We start from the raw sequence: 25,282 nt of genomic DNA, 5'->3' as shown, positions 1-25,282 counted from the left end.
ATATAATAATATGATTACTTCAAAAAAGGATCCACAACAATTCAGCAACAGGAAAAGATGAGTAGAGGTCAATGAGAAGACTCTACTTGAGCTTGCTCCATTTTAATTATGTTGATCCGGATGTAAGCAAACAGAGGACAGAATGTAAGCCAATATATACATACTAATCCTTAACCTAAGCTTGAACCTTTGGAGAAATAAAATAAAGATTTTGGAAACTATTAATGATTAATATTGGACAGATTTTTTTGTGGAAGTAAACCTGCTTACTAGGCACAACAGACGACTGTCATAGATTTTTGCCCCCAAGTTTCCTGTTAGACTCTGCTCAAATGTGTGCTGGAAGCTCTGTTAGGAGGCTATGACACAAATTCTGTCAGTTTGGAGGAACAACATATTTTTTTTAAAAAAAAATGACTGCCACAACAATGGGGATCAGACAATGGGGTCTTTCGAGTGCCACCGGTACAATGGTATTCAGCATACATTTTTGTTTCCATAACACAGACGTGAACAAGGCATTGTTTACTTAATCGCACATTGACTTTGCCTGATATGAGTTCTTCTAATGGTAACTTTGCATATAAGCCAACTTTGTAATTAATAGCTATATTGTTATCTGCAATCATAATAGAAATAGTATAAACAGGAGGAAAGTTACTAACACAGATTTATGATGTAGAGTGCAATAAAAATAATACAAATCAAAATTATATTTTGGTACCGTGTTAGCCCAAAAAATCAATGTAAATACTTTTATGCCTAAAAAAGACAACAGTCTTCCAGGAGTGACAAGAATGTTCAAGTCTTTGACAATAGAACTCAATCTAACACCTGGATTTATGACTTACCACATGGACACACTTCACACCACCACTAGACTAACTCCAGATAACTAAGCCATCACTCCCACCACCTCTCTATTTGAAACATAAACCTTAATTTTATAATGTTTGCTTACCTTTAGGAGGCATAACTCCATCAGCTCCATATACAAATGTAATGCTGTAACATCTCTAAAAATGTTGCGCTCTTGTTTCAGTAATTCAATTGTAAACCTGCCTGAAGAAGAAGCCTCTGTGCTCTAGAAGTTTGCAAATATCATTTTTTTGGTTAGCCAATAAAAGTATCACTCCTAGAATACTTTTGTCTTTTTTGGACATGAAGGTATTTACATTAACATAGATTTAGTAATTTCTAAGAACTTTTACTTTTTAGGGCAGGCTTCAGTAAGGTTTTGCTTGTTCACATACTCCTTATTGAGTGTTGAATTAATGAAATGGTCCAAATAAAGGCCAGTAAAGTATATTTTACTTCCACACAAAACAAAATCTTGCGGTTGCTGCAATCTACACTCAGGGATTGAGTATCAAATATATACTAGATGCCAGATATACTCGACCAATAGATATGCTTTGCTTTTGTATCTCTCTTTGCTTAAACACCGAGAACTACTTTAAATGAGTAACTTCTAAATTTTTGAATTATGACATGTAAAATCATCTAGTATCAAGGGTTCAGCAAACATATTGTAGTATTTCTGATTCAAGACACAAGATAAAATATTTAACTTATTTTTATAAACCATCCAGCAAACTCACTCAGAGTTGTGGCATTACAATTATTATTATTACTTTTGGAGCACCATTGATTACATGGTGCTGTACATGTAAAAAGGAGTTTACAGCTATATGAAAAAGTTTGGGCACCCCTATTAATCTAAAGCTTAATGTTTTATAAAAATTGGTGTTTTTGCAACAGCTATTTCAGTTTGATATATGTAATAACTGTTGGACACAGTAATGTTTCTGCCTTGAAATGGGGTTTATTGTACTAACAGAAAATGTGCAATCTGCAGTCAAACAAAATTTGACAGGTGCATAAGTATGGGCACCTCACCAGAAAAGTGACATTAATATTTAGTAGATCCTCCTTTTGCAAAAATAACAGCCTCTAGTCGCTTCCTGTAGCTTTTAATGATTTCCTGGATCCTGGATGAAGGTATTTTTGACCATTCCTCTTTACAAAACAATTCCAGTTCAGTTAAGTTTGATGGTCGCCGAGCATGGACAGCCCACTTCAAATGATCCCACAGATGTTCAATGATATTCAGGTCTGGGGACTGGGATGGCCATTCCAGAACATTGTAATTGTTCCTCTGCATGAATGCCTGAGTAGATTTGGAGCGGTGTTTTGTATCATAGTCTTGCTGAAAGATCCATCCCCTGCGTAACTTCAACTTTATCACTGATTCTTGAACATTATTGTCAAGAATCTGCTGATACTGAGTGGAATCCATGCGTCCCTCAACTTTAACAAGATTCCCGGTGCCGGCATTGGCCACACAGCCCCAAAGCATGATGGAACCTCCACCAAATTTTACTGTGGGTAGCAAGTGTTTTTCTTGGAATACTGTGTTTTTTTGCCGCCATGCATAACGCCTTTTTGTATGACCAAACAACTCAATCTTGGTTTCATCAGTCCACAGGACCTTCTTCCAAAAAGAAATTGGCTTCTCCAAATGTGCTTTTGCATACCTCAGCCGACTCTGTTTGTGGCGTGCTTGCAGAAACGGCTTCTTTCGCATCACTCTCCCATACAGCTTCTCCTTGTGCAAAGTGCGTTGTATAGTTGACCGATGCACAGTGACACCATCTGCAGCAAGTTGATGCTGCAGCTCTCTGGAGGTGGTCTGAGGATTGTCCTTGACTGATCTCACCATTCTTCTTCTCTGCCTTTCTGATGTTTTTCTTGGCCTGCCACTTCTGGCCTTAACAAGAACTGTCCCTGTGTTCTTCCATTTCCTTACTATGTTCCTCACAGTGGAAACTGACAGGTTAAATCGCTGAGACAGCTTTTTGTATCCTTCCCCTGAACAACTATGTTGAATAATCTTTGTTTTCAGATCATTTGACAGTTGTTTTGAGGAGCACATGATGCCACTCTTCAGAGGAGATTCAAACAGGAGAACAACTTGCAAGTGGCCACTTTAAGTAGCTTTTCTCATGATTGCATACACCTGGCTATGAAGTTCAAAGCTCAATGAGGTTACAAAACCAAAAAAAGTGCTTTAGCAAGTCAGTAAAAAGTAGGTAGGAGTATTTAAAACAAGAAAATGATAAGGGTGCCCATACTTATGCACCTGTCAAATTTTGTTTGAATGCAGATTGCACATTTTCTGCTAGTACAATAAACCTCATTTCAAGGCAGAAACATTACTGTGTCCAACAGTTATTACATATATCAAACTGAAATAGGTGTTGCAAAAACACCAATTTTTATAAAACATTAAGCTTAAGATTAATAGGGGTGCCCAAACTTTTTCATATAACTGTACATACAAAAAGAAATATAGATTACAATGAGCAAATTAACAATGACAGACCGGTACAGAAAGGAGAGGATCTTATCCTTGCAGGCTTACAGTTTACAGGATAATGGGGAAGGAGACAGTAAGTTAGGTGGTTGCAGTAGCTCCGGTGGCGTTGAGGTGTCAGCGGGGTCATTGCAGGCTGTACGCTTCCATGAAAAGATGGGATTTCAAGTTCTCAAATATGGTGGTTAATCGGACATATTGGGGTGTGGAATTCCAGAGGATGGGCAATATTCGAAAAAAATCTTGGAGGCGATTGAGTGAGGAATGTGCGAGGGTGGAGGAGAGAAGGAGGGATTGGGTATGTGATCACATGTAAAAAACATGAATTTTAGCATGTTACCTTTGATATTAGTATGTGGCACATTTACATGCCTCACATGCACATAACACATTTTTAGCATGAGGCTTTTGATAATGACTTTTCTCCCATGAACTCAATGTGAGAAAAAATCCACAAGAATGTATGAACTAGCTTATGCTGAAATTTCATAAAAATGTAGCAGTCTCTAAAGACCACAGTGTTGAGTGAGGCTGTATGGGAATGGGAATTTCTAAATTCCCATTTACTCACATGAAACATTTATGGTGAAAACTTTCAATAAAAGAAAACACAGTAAACTGTTACATCTAAAGTAGATCTAAAGCCGACTCTTAAATTGTCTATTGAGCAGACATAGTAGTATGCCAACAGTTTCTAAAACTGTAGAGCTGGCATTTTACTTTATCTACATTTAAGTATGAATTTACAATAAATGGTAGCACTGACAATATTATTCTATTAATAATATGTTTTAAATTTATACTTAAACTTTCTTAAGTGATGTTTTGTATATTTTTTGTAGAAACCCTAATAGCAAAATTATATCATAAAACTAATACTCAACTAATTATTAGTATTTCAACTGCCATTAAAATATTCTTTTAATATTCTGAATTTATTTACACAGCATTTCACCAAGTGGCAGTGTTAATGTTAACCAAATAAAGACATACATATTGGCTTCCAGCATCAGTTACAATTACCACTAATGTGATTAATATAAGCGTGACATGTAATGAACCTCAATTACACATCATGTGAACACTGGAGAATTTGTTTCAAAAGGATCCTTAAACGAAATGATTGCAGCCTTTAGAAAAGGCAGTATTTCCATTTGCAGTGTATTTCATTCCAAATGTAAATATAATATTCTTTGCAGATGGTTTGAATCGAGAATTTTCCAAGCATAAATATTCTACAATGTGAACATCTATTTCTTTTATGTGTTCATGCCAACTTCTAGCAGACAGGCCATATTAAAACAATTCTCCAATGTCTAGATTTCAATTAATGCTATACCAGTAACAGAACTGACTAAGTATAGGTATGATAAGGGCCGGAAGTAGCTGGCAGTGTAAAATTATCAGAAGATAACAATCGCTATCTCTACTAACAGCAGTACAATGAAAATAAGACAGTTGTGAACAAAGTCTAATATTATTTTGTCTAGCTGTACCTCTAAAATGGTTTAGATATTGAAACACTCTCTGTAGATTTTTATTGAGGTGCAGCACATGATCAAATACATTTCAGCTCTCCTTTCTCCATGGTTCTTAGCAATATGAAGGCAGCAACCTGAGAAATATCCATTGACGTTCTGTTCCAGTCACTTGACTGCTGCATCAAATCAGAGGCTTCGCCTGTCCCATGACATCTGGACAGCCCAGTTGATGCTTCAAGACCTGGCATCAACCTTCGGCAGCCTGCTCTGGATCCAAGGGTGTGACAGCATTGCTTTTCGGGCAATTTCCTAGTACCCTCACTTATGTTAGCCTCTTTTGAGTTCTACACTGTTAGACTATCCTAACTCTTTTCTCTGCAAGTGGCAGTTGTCACTAATCAGATGCCACAATTCTGTGCCAGTCATTTTACTAGTTGCCCATCCGCTACAAAAGACAACATAAACTTATCACGCTCACCCACAAAGCTATTCACAGTGGGTGAATATACTGTATCTCCCCCATCACCTCTGTCTAATACCCTAGTAGTGTACAACATGCCCTAAGACATATCTCTTTAGACAGGCTTTTCATATCACCTCATCAATCTAAATGTTCTCTGTTTTCCCTCCCTAAATTTTCCTCAGAATCTGGTCTTTTCTAGCATCTGTTTCTACAACCTCCATGTGCAATAACACTTTGTATCTGGACATATACAAAAACTGGCGGATAACTGGTTCATGAATACTTTTAATTATTATAATGATGGGTGGACCATACATGACCTGTACTTTTTAACTTCTGTGTCTTACTTATCTCCTTATAGTTTGTAATCTCTTGTGCGCAATGCCCTCACTCCTCTTTTCTAATTGAGGAATTACATGTTAATCTGTAAGGTCTGATTATTACACACCTGTCCCAGATATCAAGGGCTCTGCTTCCTTCACCCTAGTCCACTGCCCTTTGCTGTGCTCCACATCGAGTTTTGCAGGTTACCTGGCTTCGCTCAGTGATTTCATCTCCCTAATCCTATTTAAAACCCATTAGGACACACCTGTGTCTTAGGATTTAGACTCCAGAGTCCTATGTTCGGTGTGCTTCACCATCTGTGTTTACTGTGTTTTAACCTCCATGCATCTCTACTGGATTCCATTTCATCAATCCTACTGCTTCTGTTATTGCTGTCTTTCCAAGTCCTCACAATTCTACATGTTCTCAAGGAAGCTGCCCCAATGTGTGTCCACCAGGTGAGCCTTACAGAATCTAAAAAACTAATGTCAGCTGTCAGCCAATGTGAACTTGTCCAGGCTGTGTAAAACCTCTCAATCAGCATTGAGGCACTGTGTTGGACTGCTGCAGTTTCACTACCAGCTCACCAACACCGGCCACAGCCTAATATGCACCTGCAATATTCAGTTTTGGAAACATGTCCACATTTTACAACTCCCACACATTTTAATGGCGATCATAAGGCTCGGATTTTGTGAACCAATGAAACGTACACTTTGAGTTACATCTTCAGCAGTTTTTTTATGACCTATCCAAAGTGGCATATATTTTTTCTCTATTGTCTGGAGATGCCCTGATGTCAGCTGAGCCACTAGCGCGTGACAATCCTATGATGCATTCTCTACCATGATTCCTTACTGCAATATGTCAAGTGTTTGATGAACCAGGTCTCGTTCACTCAGCTGCTGATTTCATCCTGCGGCTAAGACAAGGAATTAACTCAGTGAAACATTATGCCATCCAGTTCCGTACCCTGTATGCTGAATTGGCCTGGAACAATGATGCTCTCCTGGCTATCTTCTATGCCCGCCTGTCCAGTCATGTCAAAGATGAACTTGTGGGTAGAGATTTGCCTGCTACACTTGATTTAATTTATCTTGTAAATCAGTCAGAAGGGATTGCTACCGGCTGAAAGATCCCGTCGACTTTCACAAGGAGGCTGTTTATATGGTGGTGAATGCGATCACTCTTGCATAAATGGCTCCAAAATGAAGGCAAAACAGGAAACCTTCAGACACTAGTCGAGGAGGAAGGTTTTGCACTTTAAAGCAACTTTGTCTTCCACTAAGCAGCAGAAAATTTTATGGACTTCTCTTTTGTGAAAAGTCTGAAAATTCCTTTTGCTTCCTTGCAGATGCCTCTAAAACTAATCTCTGCAAATGGCTCTGCAACTCCGGGTGAACTACACATTGAGGACATTTCTTTTTTTATTTTGCCACTTTCTGATGCACCAGTGCTTTTGGGACTTCTGTGACTATGACTTCATGCTCCAGTCATTGACTTCTCAATTGACCAGAATAGCCAGCGGGGTCTATCTTGCTTTCGTAATTGCCTCTTCCCCAGCCATCTCCACTGAAAGTCTATTCTGCATCCAATGCCTCCAATTTAACCATCAGGACTTCACAGATGTCTTGTCCAAGCAGAAGTCTGAGATGCTACTTCCTCATTGGCTATATGACTGCACCTTTCCCCTTCTTCCAGGTGCCGAACCACATAGAGGGAGAGGTTATCCTCTATTTCTCCCAGAGACGAAGGCAATGTCTGCCTATATTGAAGAGAATATAGACAAGGGATTTATTGAAAAATCTTCACCCCCAGCTAGTGCAGGTTTCTGCTTCATTAAAAAAAAGTTGGTTCTTTGAGACCATGCATAGACTATCAGGGCTTAAATAAAATCACTCTGAAAGACGGATGTCCATTGCCCCTCATCTCTGAGTAATTTGACAGGATTAAAGGTGCTACTGTCTCCACTAAGTTAGACCTGCTTGGTGCTTATAACCTAACCGGCATCAAAGAGGGTGATGAATGGAAGACAGCATTCAACACCCGCGATGGTCACTATGAATCATGAAGAAAGAAGGAATTGTGCGGTGTTAATGAAGCGCTAGAACAACTAGACAGGGGATTAGGTTATAACACACAAACCTTTTATTGTTTAGTATGCTCTCTAACGCCACGACGAGTTTCGATAACAGAAACTATCTTCCTCAGGTAGATTCATACAGACTCCCACCTGGAAGTGTTTTCCCTTGTTGTGTGGGGCTCCTTTGCACAACAGGACCAGGTGAGTGGTCACAACATCCTCACCCTTCATTCCCCCTCAAAACTCAGGCTCTTCACCATTGGCGCTCCAACTGCTTTTGTTTTCCACTATGAATCATGAGTCATGCCGTTCAGATTGTTCAATGCACCGTTCTTCCTTGAAGTGGATGCCTCTGCTATTGTTGTATGAGCAGTTCTCTCGCAAAATTACTCTAGAACAAAAAATCATCCCTATGGATTCTTCTCTAAGAAATTTTCACCAGCATAGCAGAGTTATTCCATTGATGACTGTGAACTCTTAGCCATAAAATTGGGCCATGAGGAATGACGACATCTTCTTGACAGAGCTAAGTTCCCTGTGATTATCTATACTGACCACAAAAACCTAGAGTAACTTTAGCTTGAACATAGGCTGAATCCCCACCAAACATAAAGGTCACTCTTTTCCTTATGATTTGATTTCATCCTCACTTATCACCCTGCTGAGAAAAACTGCAAGGCTGATGCCCTGTTCAGATCCTTTGATCCATTCGATGCTGCTGCTGATCATATGTTATGGAACCTGAACGTATCATTGCTGCCACCTCTTCTTCTTCCAATTCAAAACCAAAGGGACATTCTCTGGTTTCAAGCTCTCCACTGGTATGTTTTATTCTGGGCTTATTCATCTCTTTTCTTTGGTCATCTGAGAGTTAAATGTAGTCCTGAATTTCTCTCCCGTTTCTACTGGTAGCCCAAATAGAGACAAGATATCAAAGACTTCATAGCATCCTACCTTCAGCGTGCACAGTTCAAACCCACTCTTAAAACACCTTTCAGTCCTCTTCAGGCTCTTTCTATTTTACAAGAACCTTGGGCTGAGATCTGTATGGACTTTGTTACTGATCTTTCTGAAGCACAGGGTTCACTACAATCGAGATTGTAGCTGACCCATTCTCTAAAATGTGTCGCTTTGTGCCCTTATCAGGTCTTCCATCCACCCCACAGTTGCCTCAAGTGTTTTTTTTAAGAAAGTTTCTGATTCCATAGTCGTTCAGCTCATATAGTCTCTGACTGTGATATGCAATTTGTTTCCAGATTTTGGACGGCACTCTGCAAGAACTTAAAAATTTCCCTGGACTTCTCCTCAACTTATTACCACCAAAATAATGGGCAGACTAAAAGAATTAATCAGTCCATGGAGCAGTATTTGTGAATATTCTCCAACTCCCAACAACATACCTGGCCAAACCTTCTTCTTTGGGCCAAATGAGCTCACAACAATTGTGCTTCAGAGTTTTATGGGAGATCTCCATTTGTTACAGTGTTTGTCTGAGAACCTCATCTCCCTCTGCTCATTCCATCTAAGAGCATACTTACTGCTGAGAACAGGGTATATCAGGACATCCATAACATCTGGACTGAGGTACAAGCTAATTTAGTTGCAGTCACAGCAAGAGCTAAGAAGAATACTCATAGACACCGTCAAACTGTTCCCAAATTGTGTACTGTAAACAGGTTCATGGAAACCTCTTCTACTTGATAGACTGGAAATTATATGGTCCTGAGGAGAGATGAAAAAAAGGACACAAATGCCCCAATCTTGCTCAAAAGGTTTGATGCTAAGCATCCTCTTTCAGCTGTCACAGACTCATCTGGGAGGGGCCCTAAGAGGGAAGTATTGTTAAACACCTGTCCCGGGCATCCCAGGCTCAGCTTCCTTCACCTTAGTCCTCCGCCCTTTGTTGTGCTCCACGTCGGGTTTTGTGGGTTGCCAGCATGGCTCAATGATGTCATCTCCCTAATCCTATTTAAGGCCCATTAGAACACCACCCCCCCATCTTAGGATTTAGACTTCAGAGTTCTATGTTTGATGTGCTCCACCATCTGTATTTATTGTGCTTTAACTTCTATTTATATCTGCTGGATTTCATGTCATCTGTCCTATTGCTGCTTTGATTGCTGTCTGTCCAAGTCCTCATGGTTCCACATGTCCTCGAAGAAGCTGCACCAACGCACGGGGTCCGTGTGGATCAGAGGCTTAGTGGATTCACCTCACCAGGAGAGCCTTACACTGGTATTGTTTGTACATGTCCCCTTTGAAATATAAAGTGCTGCAGAATGTGTAAATGAATACAGTTATTATTAGCCCCTTTACAGCAATTTGTGTCATCCTATGTCGCACCAGTTAGAGCAACCATCACATTTTTCCATCTGAGCCAGAAACTGCACTCTAACATTAGAATGCACGTTCATTTTAACTAGATGTCACTATTTAGGATATTTGGGGTGTTTACTTTTACCACAATGCTTGGATGTTGCTTGGACAGTTGTTTGACACCGAAATCATCCATAAGTATACAGTAATATCCCCATGGCAGATGTCTATAGTTTATTCCCCAGTCTCCTACTTCCCACTAGCCACTACAATGATCCCGACAGTATGACACTGTCTAGTCCAATAAACCATTAACCACACAATCATAAAAAAGAGGAGCAACAACCGCTTCTAACACAATAAGGGCTTTGTCAGGTTCTCTAAAGATTCAAGTTGTAATTCTATAACTATTTAAACTGTTTACTGTGCTTCCTTCCATCCCTACCCACACAGACCGCAACGCAATGTGAAAGTATGCCAGACTGCTAATATGACATGCATCCAATCTGAGGCTTAGAAACTGATTTTTCAAAAATTAGTGGCTCATTGCTGTTGATTCCTCTATAATGTTTTATATATTTCTGTAAAAGGACTAACAGTGCTCTCATTATTTAGGATAGTTTTACGTGCAATTAAAGGCTAGTGATCTTGCTATCAGCTACAATTGTGGCACAGTGGCATTTCAGTGACCAAAGTATTCAATTGCTGGATTATACATTGGTTTCACTAGAGGCAGGAAATCCATTTTCCTGCCTCTGGTGACCAGGTATAGATAAAAGTGAGAGCAATGCCCAGTAGCCTCTGCTACATGCCCTCAAGTGTTTCTCAGGTATTCCCAGAACAGTTTAGAGTGTAGCTACAACTAACTGCTTTGGCCAGTCTACATCAATAACACATTTTATGTATGATAGTGCTACCGAGAAAGCCCCAACCATTTTTTCCTTAAAGTGATATTCCTATTTCCAAGATCCAATCTCAATATGTAGTAGGTGTAATAATAATATTTGCCAATGCCTTCAATTAGAAATATAGTATAGTTCTTCTTAGTCGCTATTTGGCTACATTTCAAATTCGAGGTATTTGCTAATATTATTATTATTACACCTAATTCAATTTTTGGTGATCTAGTTGGTACAGTAATGATTTTCAATCAGTGATGGTTACTTTAGTGGTTACTTAACTTTTTAGGATATGTTACAGTTCTGGTTGGATGCAGATATTGTTCTGGATACCTGAGGGGTCTAGAGAAGACTACATTACAGTTCTAATATTGCAAATAGTTAGAGATATGCATTCAAGAAATATACAATATAGTAAAGATGGTTTGCAAATATATTTTATAGGGTTGGGTAGTTTGTGTAGAAAAAAAAACAGACTAACAGCTGTTGCATATCACAGTATGTACCAATGTGCCTTAAACTACTTCTTTTGTATGCCATATGCCTTAAAAACACAACACATATGGAAAACCTTTGCATTTTTAAGCTAGGAATGAAGCCAATCTTTGTCATAAATATGCTTGAAAAGGATCCACGCAGGAGGGAATTTCCTGATTTCTATTTCTTTCTAGAAAGCTCATCTCTTAAATTTCTCCTGGCATTCATGTTCTTTTATCTTTGATACAAACGCATTGCCAAGTTATGATATCGTAATCTATCAATATCACACAACATTTACTACTGATAATTGTTCTGTTGCCAGGTGAAAACGCATACTCTGTTCCATAGCATTCTCTTCAAATTTGAAGAAGTTCTCTGGGACATTGTTTATTTTTTCCTATAGGGCTGAGAACTTACAGGCAGTTAGTTGCTAACTACCTGACTATTCTGACCAGTAGTTTAGACCGGTGTTCTGCAGGCTCAAGCAGTGACTCTCCTGCTTCATTTCACCTTACAACAACAAAGCAACACCCTCTCTTCCAGTCTGTTCTGTCGACAGGATGTCACCGCGAACGTCATGCTGATTGACTGCCGGCTCCTTGCAGTTGGGCGGTGGGGAGATCGCTGTCAATCAACAAGACATTGGCATTGACAGCCCATTGACAGAGGTGAGTGGAAGAGATGAAGCTGCTCTATCAACGTGATGTCACCTGAAGCAGGAAAATCACAGGCAGGAGCAGTTCTTGATCACTCTGAAACGGCAAACATCATAGCTGGATAGAATTACTGTATAAACTACCGGGCTATAAGTTCTTAGCTCCATATAAAAAAAATAACCAAAGTGCAGGATAACTCCTTTAATACTTTTCAAGCTAATGTATGAAAATAGTTTAAATCAGGGAGGTACAGAAAAATGTCCATAAAGCAGTCTATGCTTGCCGAACAGTACTGCAAGTCAGGTAAAAGGATACACAAATTATATCAATCTTTGAACATTTTAATCAAGTTTAGAAAGGCCAGTTTTACATAAAATGTCACTCTAAGACATGCTGGTTGTGGTTATTCTACTTAATGGCTGGCATCTGCCGACAGGTGCCCGTGCCATCAACTATTTTTGACCAGTAACTTTGGTAGCTTGTATTAGCCAAACATCCTAATATGTTACATGGTTGTAGGAATATCTTAAAATCATAAGTAATTGTGACGCTGAGTCACTTCTCACGGACAAGCTGTAAAGCGGGGAAGTCATGGAGTCCGAGGTCAAATGCTAGAAGGGTACATGAAAGACAAAGGTAAAAGACAAATGGATAGTCAGAGACAAAGTCCGGGGTCAGGTAACTGAGGTCAGAGTGCATCAAAGGTAAATGGGATAATACAAACAAGTAGTCAAAAGGCAAATCCAAGGTCTGGCAACAAAGATCAGAGTATTAGAACATAGAGCACAGAGATAACACACCACTGAGAAAGACTACAACTAGCAGTGGTCTAACCATTGCCAGTCAGCTAAATAGCCAGGTAATCATCCTCAATGGGGGACACCCGGAGATAACTCCACAGGCCAGACCAGAATGGACAGCTGAGCTGTTATTCACGATACTGACAGCTCAGCAAGCCCCTGCCTCAGATTGGATGACTGGGCTGTAACTCACAACACTCGACAGCCCAGCATGCCCTTGATCTCATAGGGCTGCTGAGCTGTCACTCACAGCGTACTTAGGACACTGAGTGGTGGAATCATGGTAGTAATATTCTAGAGATTCTAGTAAATGTATATGAATTGCTTTTATGGCCTTAGATAATCTTATTCTATTGCATGGTATCTCAAGCCTACAGATGAAATTGCAATGAAACCTCTTTAATAGACCACTTCTTTGAGAACAAAATACAATTTTTTAAGAACACCACCCCCTATCCAGACCAGATTTCTAGTGGCAAATTTTAAATTTTATTGTAAATTATACATACTAGCCACTTTTTAAAGTGGGTACCCCTTAGAAGGCCATTTTCAATGCAAATTTGGACGGTCTAAAGATAGTATAAATTTATTTTGATGGCCTATCCTACAGTAATCATGCTGCTTGCATGTTTTCTCACTTCAAATATAATATGGCTCATCTCCTACACAGAATACCCCATGATCATATCAGATACATTGTATAAATCATAAAAAATAAACAATGTCTGACATTTAGTCCATAATCACATTGTAATAATGCCCTCCATTTAAAAGGCATTGTCTGCTATATTGTTAAACTTGAGAAGTGGAAGCCAGCCTGGAGAAAGAAAACAATGCATGCATACCCAATCCTTGAATCCACTCCACACTCCAGCTCTGATGAAGCAAAAATGATGATGTCACAACCATCATTGACCTAATTGCTGAGGCCACAGATTGAATGAAGTGTTATGTAACTGCTGGATTTCCAGTCTGATGGAGACTGTCAGGACAGAAGCTGTAGAGCAGGTAGAATACGTTTTTTTTTTTTTCTTCCTCCAGGCTGGCTTTACCCAGTCACGTTTAAAAATATACGGGAGATCATCTTTAACATATATGACATAAAAAGCTCCTAACATACACATTAAACAGGGTTTGTGATGGATCTGTCAATTAAGGACTATAGTTAAATCAATTTTACCATTATAATTGGACTACTATGCTGGGAATGTGGACTAACCCAATAAAAGTGATCTGTTTCAAAGTCAAAGTGGGTTGTCTACTCGACTTCTTAGGTCATTTTGTAGTTAGATTTCACATTCATTCCCAAACCAGGGGATTATTGGGTACCCATCATTAGGTTTGTCCAAACATGAATGTTATCAAGCACTTTTCTTAATGATTCGCAAAACTTGCAAAGTGCAAAAAAAAATCAAAATCATTTGCTATAAGTATGGATCGTATAGGAATCCTTTCTGCCACCAGTGCCCCTATTTTGAAAAACTGGGGCCTTCCTGTAGTCCTCTGAAGAAAAGAACATGAGGTAGACGTTTCAAGTGTCAGTCAGGCAAACTGAAGCATTGAGCCAAGGAAAACCTTAAGTTCCACTGCCAGCCAATGTTTCACATTACCGCATAATCCACCTGTATAGTGTTTATTTTGTTCAGAGGCTTTTTTCTCAAACTAAATATGTACATGATTACATCAGTATTTTCTTGGGCATCCCAATCTCCTCCACTGTCTCCCCATGTCGATGCCTCTTACAGCCATTATCCTTCTGCTTTTTCTGCAAGAATGGTGACACAATGAAGAGGAGTGTACTTCTCAAAAGACTTCATAAGTGAATCAAAGCTTAGGTAGTGCGTGGGGATGAGCAAATAAATTCCCAGGACCCTGGTCTAGGGATCAGATCAATATTCTATGCCAGGCAAACAAATCAAATAGGAGTCGCAGATGGCGTCATTTAGGAGGCAATTCGCAGGGCTCTCATCCAGAAGTCATGGAATATTGACCTGGCCACTGGACCAGAGTACTGTGAATTGATTCACTCATCTTTAGTGACATCTCTCATGTCCATGTTCTACATAATCTCCTACCAAGTTGATCAATAAAATTCTATGCATTGTATCACCTTGGCTGGTTCAAACTGTTAATACCACTTCCTTGAAGTCACCTGAAACACAAGAGGTGATATTTAGAAAATTCCCTCAAGTCCTTTTACCTCTTTCTGAACATCAGTCAGCTCCATACACAGCAGGTACTAGCTGTGCTATGCAGCTGGCACCCATCTCTGTCCGCAGAAATTTCATGTTGTAAAACATGAAAATTCTATTAATTTGTTACTGAGGTAATCAACAACCTGAGCAACAACTATGGAATTGTGTTTTGTTCACTGCTCCACCCTACAAAGATTTTCAGCACATGATATAATTAGCAAAGTGAATGGTGTCATTCAAATCTACAACTTTTCTTGCGAAAAAAACAAGCCCTCATACAACATGGTCGATGGGAAAAAAAAGTTACGGATCTAAGAAAATAGGGATGAAACAACAAAAGCAAAATAATGAAACAAAGAAAAGCCCCTTAAAATGGCAATGGCAAAATGGGTTGCTATTCCCATTGCATCATGCTATCTTGGTTCTACCATCTGGCCAGCAGATATCTAGCATTTGACTATGCATAAGAACAGTCTCTAGCAGATCTCTAATGAAGATGTTGCAGTGATATGTGCAGCTGTATGTACCACTAAGGATATTGTTGTAAATGATACAAGTGAGTCTCACATTTCACCATTTGCATGGTGAAATATACAATGACTTTGGCAGGACAAAATGACATGCTGCAGATTTTAAATCTGTACCATTGGTCGATTTGCGCTGCAGATATTTTTGCACCATGTGCATGAGATTTCTTACAATCCGCTGCATTGTTGCTACATGGGAATACACTAAAAATGCACTGCTTCACCCAGAGGAAAAAGCTCCTCTAAACTCAAATCATCGGGAAGGCCTCAGCACCCTTGCAGATAGATAAGTTGCAATCTTGGTAGAAACCTTTTACCTTTTTTACATTCAGATCAACAAATTGTCTTGATATCAATTTGTGCCATCTACTAAACAAAAAGCATACAAAAAACGGTTTGTTTTTTTTAACTTGGGATCCTATATGACAGATAACCAACAGATGTCATCATCACAGTCATCTAGAAAAAAAAACATATATTAAAGATATACTTTTTATTATAACATTGGAGCCTATGGGAGACAGACCGACATCAGATGGCATCTATCTGAGAATCCATTGAATGTATACATTTTTTCACATTAGTTTGATAGCTAACGCCATAATTCTTGTTATATATATTGAGTTTAGAGACAAGTTAACGAATGACACATCTGTATATCTTTGATAGCCAGATATAGCAAAATTGGCAAATCCCAGCCTGAAAAAATGTAACATTGTGACTCCTATTCCTCTGTCCAAAAGAACACAAAAATAAAAGCCATTACTATGGCGTCACCTAAAGACGGCATAACAAACCTCCAATCATATTTACAAGAATGTTCAGCTTTGACATCACTAGTCTCTGTCCAGATTGTCCAAGTGGCCTAATTTCATACTCAAAGTACCTTCCCTACTGTCATATCCCTGGATCACCATCTTGTACCCCACCTGGATCAAAGACAAATATCTACCTAAAGTACAAATAAGCAACCATTCCTGTCACCTGTAACCCTCATCAAATTAGACTACTACCTATATGATAATCAAAGCTAATCACAAAAATTAAAAACACAAATTAAATAATTGAGTCATTGTGAGCCACTAATGAACATAGTTGTGCCGTGGTGCTCTGGCTCTATACATTGTGGACTTATAGGATAGGTAACAGTTCATCATTGGGGTATCTGATATTGATGACTTACCCTAAGGGAAGAGTCAGACAGCCGTATAACTTGGACGAGTATCGTAACGCAATGCTCGGACTGACCATGGGCTCCCTCGACCCAAGTGTGACAGCAGTTGTTTCTATGCAGCTGTCACGCATTGGTTGGGAGAGCCAGTGGCCAGTCCGAGCTGTGTGTTGTGATCCTTGTTCGAGTTGTACAGCCATCTGACTTTACCCTAAGGATAGGTTATAAGTATCATAATCCTAAACAATCACTTTAAATAGGATCTTGGAGACTATGGCTGTGAAAATGCTAAAACTAACTAAATAAATTGTAAGCATGGATGTCTTATAAAATTCAACGAAAATAATGGTGGGCATAATGGCTACTGTATATTTTTAAGGGCTAATCTGTTAGTTAATTGTTCATATATTATTTTCTATTTAATTTTACTTTTGTTATTTCATGCAGAGGGTTTTTTCATCAAGTCAAGATCTTTCTATACATTCTTAGGACTTCATGTACATGGATCAGCCACATTATTAGCTAGAGAGGAAAGATGTCTGTTGAATGCATTGGGTCTTGGGTTAGCTGACCCAGTTTGTCCATATATTAGTCATAGGGCCAGGTAAAGCTTTTGCTCAAAATAAGAGCTAATTTATTGGCGTTTCTCAAACTAGACCTGTGCCGATCAGCAGATTATAGGCTGCTTCTATAAAAAAAAAGGGCTGATAAGTTATTAAAAAAGGAGTTTAATGTTACTAAAAATAGTGAACAATCCGGGAGATGAGCATGAAAACTTTTCTGGAAAAAGATAATGCAATTGTAGATCGACTGTGGGAAGCTCACAGTGATTCACTTTGTTAACACCACTCATATACCGTGTACAGTGCATAAAATAAACTGGAGCAGCAAATGATCCTCATGTTTCATCACAGATATTTTCTTTTTTATTACAGTTGCTTTTAGGAACTTCATCTCTTGGCGGAATAGAAATCACAAAGGTGCAATAAAAAAAATTATAGAATTACAACACCGGACACATTCATTTTGAAGGACCATGGATATTTTTGCAATGTAGATCTCACTTTTGAAACGTTTCTCTTTTCAACCTACAAATACCAAGATAATAAAGTGACCTTCAACTGCTCCGGCAGTGAAATGACTGTCTACATCACATAAATATTTCTACATGTATCTTATCAAACATGTTTTCATATGGAAAATTGATAAAAGGCAAAGGGAAGCAATAAAATCTAATAATGTCGCAAAAGGTCTAACATGCAGTTTGGCTATGACGTGTTTTCCTATGGATGAACCATTACTAAATTGAAAAAATTAATCTAGAAAAAAAGTACTGTTGGAAGGAACTACAGATAATTACATGCAACCGAAGTACTGAGCATAATGGCTTTCTAATGTCTTCACATTAAGTTGTCTAAAATATGACAAAGTACTAAAATATAAAAACTATTTCACATCTAGGCTAAAATAAAAGAAGCTTTATTACATTTCCATTAAAAAAACATTTGTTCAAAATTAGGATATTATGGTGTTCTGAATGGTAAGTTTTGGTAGAAATTAAATTTGGACCTTTGTAAGCCCCTTAAGGTTCGACACAAATAATGATTACGTGGGTCATTGAAAAATATTAATAGCTATAAAGCATGCACTGTTTTCCTGCAAAAAAAACGGTAAGTCTGGAGCTTCTGTAATGTTGCCAGTCATTAGTTACTGCTCAGCCCTCTGTCTCCAGCCCGGAAATTAGTCTGCAAGGACTTCAGATAGCTGAGAAACCAGTCAGGATTTATCATACAGCTAAGGAGAAGAGGCCTTCTGCAGGGAAATTACATATGTTCAAAATTAAGAAAAAATCCTCTGTTAAAAAGAGAGAGTGGATTACACAATTTCACAATCCAGAGATAGAGATAAACAGGGCTCTGCTAAGTAGACATTGATGGCAAAAACAAAGGACATTCAATCAACAGATGATTATCAAGCATATACAATGAGCTATCACAAACAATCCAAGCTAAGGTAGTCTGAGGACAAGCATACACAATGTCAGTGTGAAGCACGGTCACACCAGTAATGCTGATCATCTCACTGTTAAACTGGAATGAAGGTCCAATAAATACACTTTATCCAACATTTACAGTCCAACCTTGTCAAAGTTTCTAAATATTATATAAAAAGAGAACCTGAGCAACAAACAAAGTCTTAAAGATTATGGTAAAGTCGGCCAGGCATTAAGGAAATATATCATAATTCAGCGCCCTGTCAGCACCACAAATTATCAGATATTTTCTAGAATTAATAAGGACTGATTTTAATAATTTAGGAATACAGGTATCCAGGAACTATATAACCAGTCTTATGAGATAAACTTAAGCGGTTGACCAAGGGTTGTCCCAGTGTCAAGCTTCTGCCACTGACAGTTGAGAGGTCCGTTGCATGCTGCTGTTAGAGGAGAGGACCTCAATAGTTTTGAATTGCCATGGTTTTAATGAAAGTCAAATTAACAAAATATTGATGATGTAAGAGAACTCTAAAATAGATAAGCATTAGAAATGCCCTCCATCAATACTGAATTGTAAAGTGGTCTCAAAAGTCCTCACTTTAGGTTAAACAGTGTGTAAAGAATATATAGTATAACTCATAGCAAGTTAACAACGTAAGGTAATGATATATGCGGTCCGGTGTAGTTCCGAACCGGGGTATCACAGAACCAGGTACATTACAATTAACTAGAAAATTAATACAGCTGTTCCACTAGAAAAACCCTGATAGATGGTTGGATGGTGGGCACTCCACTGGAGCACCACCATGTATTTAAGAGAGACAATTCTTTTATAATAATGAATTTATTCCGTTCAAAATGCATAAAAATGAATATTCACTTACCTCTTTCACACTGAGGACCAGTAAATCCATATACACAGGCACATCGATTGGGTCCTATGCAACGGCCTCCATTCTGGCAATTATTTTCACAGACAGCTATGTAAATACATGTATATAAAAATTAGAATACATAAAAATACTCGTCATGCTCTTTATCAACTTTGCAGTTATGTTTATTTGCTAGAGTTGAGCAAAAAGATTTGCAAGACATTGATCCAGCGGTCGAGCTGGCGGCCCATGACCACGGGACCGGAGCCATACAAACCTCATCCTACCTGCCACTATCTCCAGTGATTATTTTGATTAGTAGGTCCAGTGGGAAATAACACAACAATGATGCATCACACGGCAGCAATGATGTTGCACCAAGCCAACTAATCAAAAGAGGCAGTGGGAATGCTGGCAGGAAGAAGAAGGTTCACAGGACTTGGTCCAGAGGGCAAAGAATTACTGATGTGGCCACTGGACCAGGGTCCTGCAAATCATCTTGTTAAACCCTATTACTTACAATATGTTTCCTAGAGAACTACCGATAGGAACACTCATGTTTTTGACTGAATTACAAATGAATTGTGAAATATTATATTGTGAACTTTGTTAGGGTGCAGATATAGCTTTTTCATTGTTTTGATCAGCGGTCTCAGTTTGACCCTAAAGATAAAGTTCTAGAAAATGTCCTAACATGAAGAGGCAACCTTTTGTAAAGCAGTAAAAACATCTTCTAACAAAATCTCATGAAGTCAAATAGTGGTCACCCAGACAATAGGTTGAGTGGTTATATATTGAAATATGATGTATCTCAGCCTGAAACAATGTACAACTGCGAGTATGTGTGAAGAGACTGTTGGAAGTAGAGGAATATAGAAGACATTCTAATTCAGGTATACCATATAGACTAACTAAAGTTGGCAACTTCAAACCTTCGCATTATTGTAGCATAGGCTTATTTTTCTGTTACAACTATCCATAAGAATTCATAGCAATAAATGATATGATTATTAATTTGTGGATATGAACTTTAATTATCATGTAAATGTGCATTTTGGCCCAAAAAAAGAACCTTACCAAGCACCTCAATGCAAAAGCTGATTTCTAAATGAGGTTCTGTTTGACGGACATTTTGCCCCTAAAGCAGGCGAACTTCATGTGCTGCAGTTCTGTACAGCTGCCAACTATCAGGATAAAAACAGCCCTGTCTGTGTCCCGATGGATCATGTGCTTATGTAAAGAACAAGGTGCTATCTTCTCATGGCAGCTTCTTTTCCTCTTCCCACCGCTGATCATGGGTATCAAAATACAGGTGAGTGCCCTCTATTGGCTGCTCACATGTATTGTATCTTCATGTCAGAGAGAAGATGAGCATTAAGGAGTCACGTGCTATATGGGAGCAGGGACCGCTGCCCCGTGACTGAAACCCAAACGCTGCTGGGGACGGGGGGGGGATAAAGTTAATTTCCTCCTGGCAGCTAGGGTCTAAGTGCAGGCGCCGGGCAGGTTAGTAACGCTATTATGCTGCAGATTAACCCCATATCTGCAGGTTAATAGAGTTTTATCTGGTGACAGGTTCCCTTTAAGATAAACATTTTTTTTACTGTGGTGTTCCATAACTTTTTTTTATATTTTTTCAATCACAGTCATATGAGGGCTTGTTTTTTCAGGTTCAGTTTATTTCTAAGTGGCATGATTTTGGGTTACATAAAACTTATTAACAAACTTTTATTAATACTTTATGGGAAGAAGATAAACAAAATGACAAATCTGCCTTTGCGTTTACAATTTTACGATATTCGCTGTGTTAGATAATTGAAGTATTAACTTTATTCCTTGGGTCAGCACAATTATGACAATATCATATTTCTATGGTTATATTTATTTATTTATTTTTATTTTTGTACAATTACCCCCTTCATGACCAGGTGATTTTCTGTCTTATTCCAAGAGCCATAACTTTTTTATCTTTCCATCCATATGAGGGCTTGTTTTTTTGCAGGACGGGATATAGTTTTGAAAGACATTATTAATTTTACCATCAGATGTACTGCGAAATGGGGAAAAAAATCAAAGTGAAGTGACATTGCACAAAAAACGCAGTACCATAATTGATTTTTTTGCTTTTGTTTTTGCTTCATTCAATGGGCAGTAAAAACTGACCGGTCATTGTGATTCTAAAGGTTAGTACAATTACAGGGATACCAAACATGTACAATTTATTTTATTTAAGTGGTTAAAGACATTTGGAAATAAAAAAATATTGCTTAAATCTCCATTTTCTGACACACGTTCATTATATATTTTGATGGATCACATTTTTATGAATACAGAAATATGACATACGGTATAATTATTTATTTTTTATTGGGGGATAAGACTGGTAATTTTTTTTTAGTCTGCTAAGCTCCATCCGCTGCTGTTAGAGGCAGATGATGGCTGTGTAACACAGCCAGGGTCTGTCATCAATGATGCTAGCTCATCTCATGTGCTTTCATCAAAGTAAGAGACCTGACATATGATGTAACAGTACGTCCTATGTCAGGAAACGGTTAATATTCTTTTTGAAAAAATCATTTGATTTTGTGTTGTTATATTCTAAGAGCCTTAAAGGGACCCTGTCACCTTAGAATGACAGTTCAAACCAAGTACAGGCGTTCGGTACTTCACGGCGGCCTATCATTTAAATACACCTTCCCACCTGCTTATTTTCCATCTATCTCTTCCCTTCCGTGGAGCTATGAAGTCAGAGCTGTCAATTAAATAAGGGGGTGATAGAGTGAAAACAAGCAGATGGGAAGGTGTATGTAAAAGATTGGCCAAGTTATAATGCATCGAGCGCCTGTACTTGGTTTGATCAGTCATTTTGTGCTTATACAGTACAGTCCCTTTAAGCTTCACAATTGTCTTTTAATGGAGCTGTATGAGGGCTTATTTTTGCCAAGCGGTATGTTTCATTGGTGCCATTTTTTGGTGGTACATGCGGCTGTTTGATCACTTTTTATTATGGTCTTTAAAGTGAACATGTCAGCAGGATTGTGCTAAGTAAACTACACTGTGTTCTGAATTATTAGGCAAGTTGTATTTTAGAGGATTATTTTTATTATTGATCAACAACTATGTTCTCAATCAACCCAAAAGACTCATAAATATCCAAGCTTAATATTTTTGGAAGTTGGAGTGTTTTTTTTTTTAGATTTGGCTATCTTAGGAGGATATCTGTTTGTGCAGGTAACTATTACTGTCCCGAATTATTAGGCAACTTAATAAAAAACAAATATAATCCCATCTCACTTGTTTATTTTCACCAGGTAAACCAATATCAGTGCACAAAATTTAGAAATAAACATTTCTGACATGCAAAAACAAAAACCAAAATAATTCGTGATCAATATAGCCACCTTTCTTTATGATGACACTCAACAGCCTTCCATCCATAGATTCTGTCAGTTGCTGGATCTGTTTTCGATCAATATTGCGTGCAGCAGCCACCACAGCCTCCCAGACACTGTTCCGAGAGGTGTACTGTTTTCCCTCCCTGTAGATCTCACATTTTATGATGGACCATAGGTTCTCTATGGGGTTCAGATCAGGTGAACAAGGGGCCCATGTCATTATTTTTTCTTCTTTAAGACCTTTACTGGTCAGCCACGCTGTTGAGTAGTTGGATGCATGTGATGGTGCATTGTCCTGCATGAAAATCATGTTTTTCTTGAATGATACTGACCTCTTCCTGTATCACTGCTTGAAGAAGTTGTCTTCCAGAAACTGGCAGTAGGTCTGGGAGTTGAGCTTCACTCCATCCTCAACCCGAAAAGGTCCCACAAGTTCATCTTTGATGATACCAGCTCATACCAGTACCCCACCTCCACCTTGCTGGCTTCTGAGTCGGAGTGGAGCTCTCTGCCCTTTACTGATCCAGCCTCTGGCCCATCACGAGTCACTCTCATTTCATCAGTCCATAAAACCTATGAGAAATCAGTCTTAACATATTTCTTGAACCATTCTTGAAGTTTTATCTTATGTCTCTTGTTCAAAGGTGGTCGTTTTTCAGCCTTCCTTACCTTGGCCATGTCCCTGAGTATTGCACACCTTGTGCTTTTTGATACTCCAGTAATGTTGCAGCTCTGAAATATGGCAAAACTGGTGGCGAATGGCATCTTGGCAGCTTCACACTTGATTTTCCTCAATTCATGGGCAGTTATTTTGTGCCTTTTTTGGCCAACAAGCTTCTTGCGACCTTGTTGGCTATTTTCCATGAAACGCTTGATTGTTCGGTGATCACGCTTCAAAAGTTTGGAAATTTCAAGACTGCTGCATCCCTCTGCAAGACATCTCACAATTTTGGACTTTTCAGAGCCCGTCAAAACTCTCTTCTGACCCATTTTGCCAAAGGAAAGGAAGTTGCCTAATAATTAAGAACACCTTATATAGGGTGTTGATGTCATTAGTCAACACCCCTCCTCATTACAGAGATGCACATCACCAGATTTACTTAATTGGTAGTTGGCTCTCAAGCCTATGCAGCTTGGAGTAGAACAACATGTATAAAAAGTATCATGTGATCAAAATACTAATTTGCCAAATAATTCGGAACACAGTGTACATGCAGTGTAAGGTTGGCGCAGTTACACTGATTAAAATGATACCTGGGTTGATGAAATTCGTCCTGTGGTTGTTGTTTAATTTTTGATTGCAGTATGGAGATAATGAGATGCTTGTACTCTGGGGCGGCCTGTGGGTGAGGTTTTTCTTGGTTCTCTCTTCTCATATTCATCCTTATGGGCTTAAATGACAGGTCACTGATGGTTCAGCAACCTGCCTCCTATTTTAAATACAGTGCTTGCGCAGTTCATGTTATGGTCTTTCAAATAAAAATAATTTTGACTTCAGCAAAATGGCGCCGGCGGTTGCACTTGCACAGTAGCATCTATCCATAACAGATAGATGATACTGCACAAGCGCCGTCGGCAATCGATAGATGCTACTGCCTATTCTCAGCAGCTGGTGACATTTTGCTGTAGTTAAATTAATTTTTCCTCCAACAAAACAAATAAATTTTCCCTCCAAAAATATCTATTGCCACCAGCGCCATTTTGCTGAAGTTACATTTTTTTTAACTCCTTTCTGACGTTTGTCATAGTAGTACGGCACATGTCGGGTCCCTCCCTTTAGTGCGGCCTCCGGCGATGAGCCTGCACCTTTCCGGGCACATGACCGCTGATCTGTACATTTGTCATGTGTCCTTAACAGCCGCGGGTGGAATCGTGATTCACCTGAGGCTGTTAACTAATTAAATGCCACTGTCAATCTCTGAAAGCGGCATTTAACTCGCACTTACTGGAAACGTGTCACTAACCCCGCCCATCAGCGACCCAGTCACATGCAGGAGACCCCTGCGGTTGTCATTGCCAGAGTGCTATGAGCCCCGCTTAGCGGCTGGCGCTCATAGCAACTGAGCAATTCTGCTACACACAGAATTGCTGATCGCAGCTTCTAGTCTCCCATGGAGACTATTAAAGCAAGTGAAAAGTAAACAAAATGTTTTTAAAAATATAAAAAAAATGAAAGGTATATAAAAATTTAAATCACCCCCCTTTTGCCCCTTTCAAAATAAAACACTAAAAAAAAAATCACATATAC

At 38.8% G+C, this 25,282-nt stretch overlaps 1 protein-coding gene across 1 annotated transcript in view; it reads right to left on the bottom strand.

Annotated features, from left to right (window-relative positions):
* Window positions 1-25,282, bottom strand: part of FBN2 (fibrillin 2) — a 406,583-nt gene that overhangs the window by 351,319 nt on the left and 29,982 nt on the right. Inside the window, exon 5 of the mRNA XM_073676558.1 lies at window positions 19,652-19,747. Coding sequence (XP_073532659.1) covers window positions 19,652-19,747 — 96 coding nt within the window. The remainder of the gene's footprint in view (window positions 1-19,651; window positions 19,748-25,282) is intronic.

Source organism: Phyllobates terribilis, unplaced genomic scaffold (genome assembly GCF_046119375.1).
Source record: "Phyllobates terribilis strain yellow unplaced genomic scaffold, ASM4611937v1 Scaffold_1__5_contigs__length_1240528914, whole genome shotgun sequence".
NCBI lineage: Eukaryota > Metazoa > Chordata > Amphibia > Anura > Dendrobatidae > Phyllobates > Phyllobates terribilis.
Note: the sequence above shows the minus strand (reverse complement) of the source record. Positions and strands in the feature narration are given on the sequence as shown.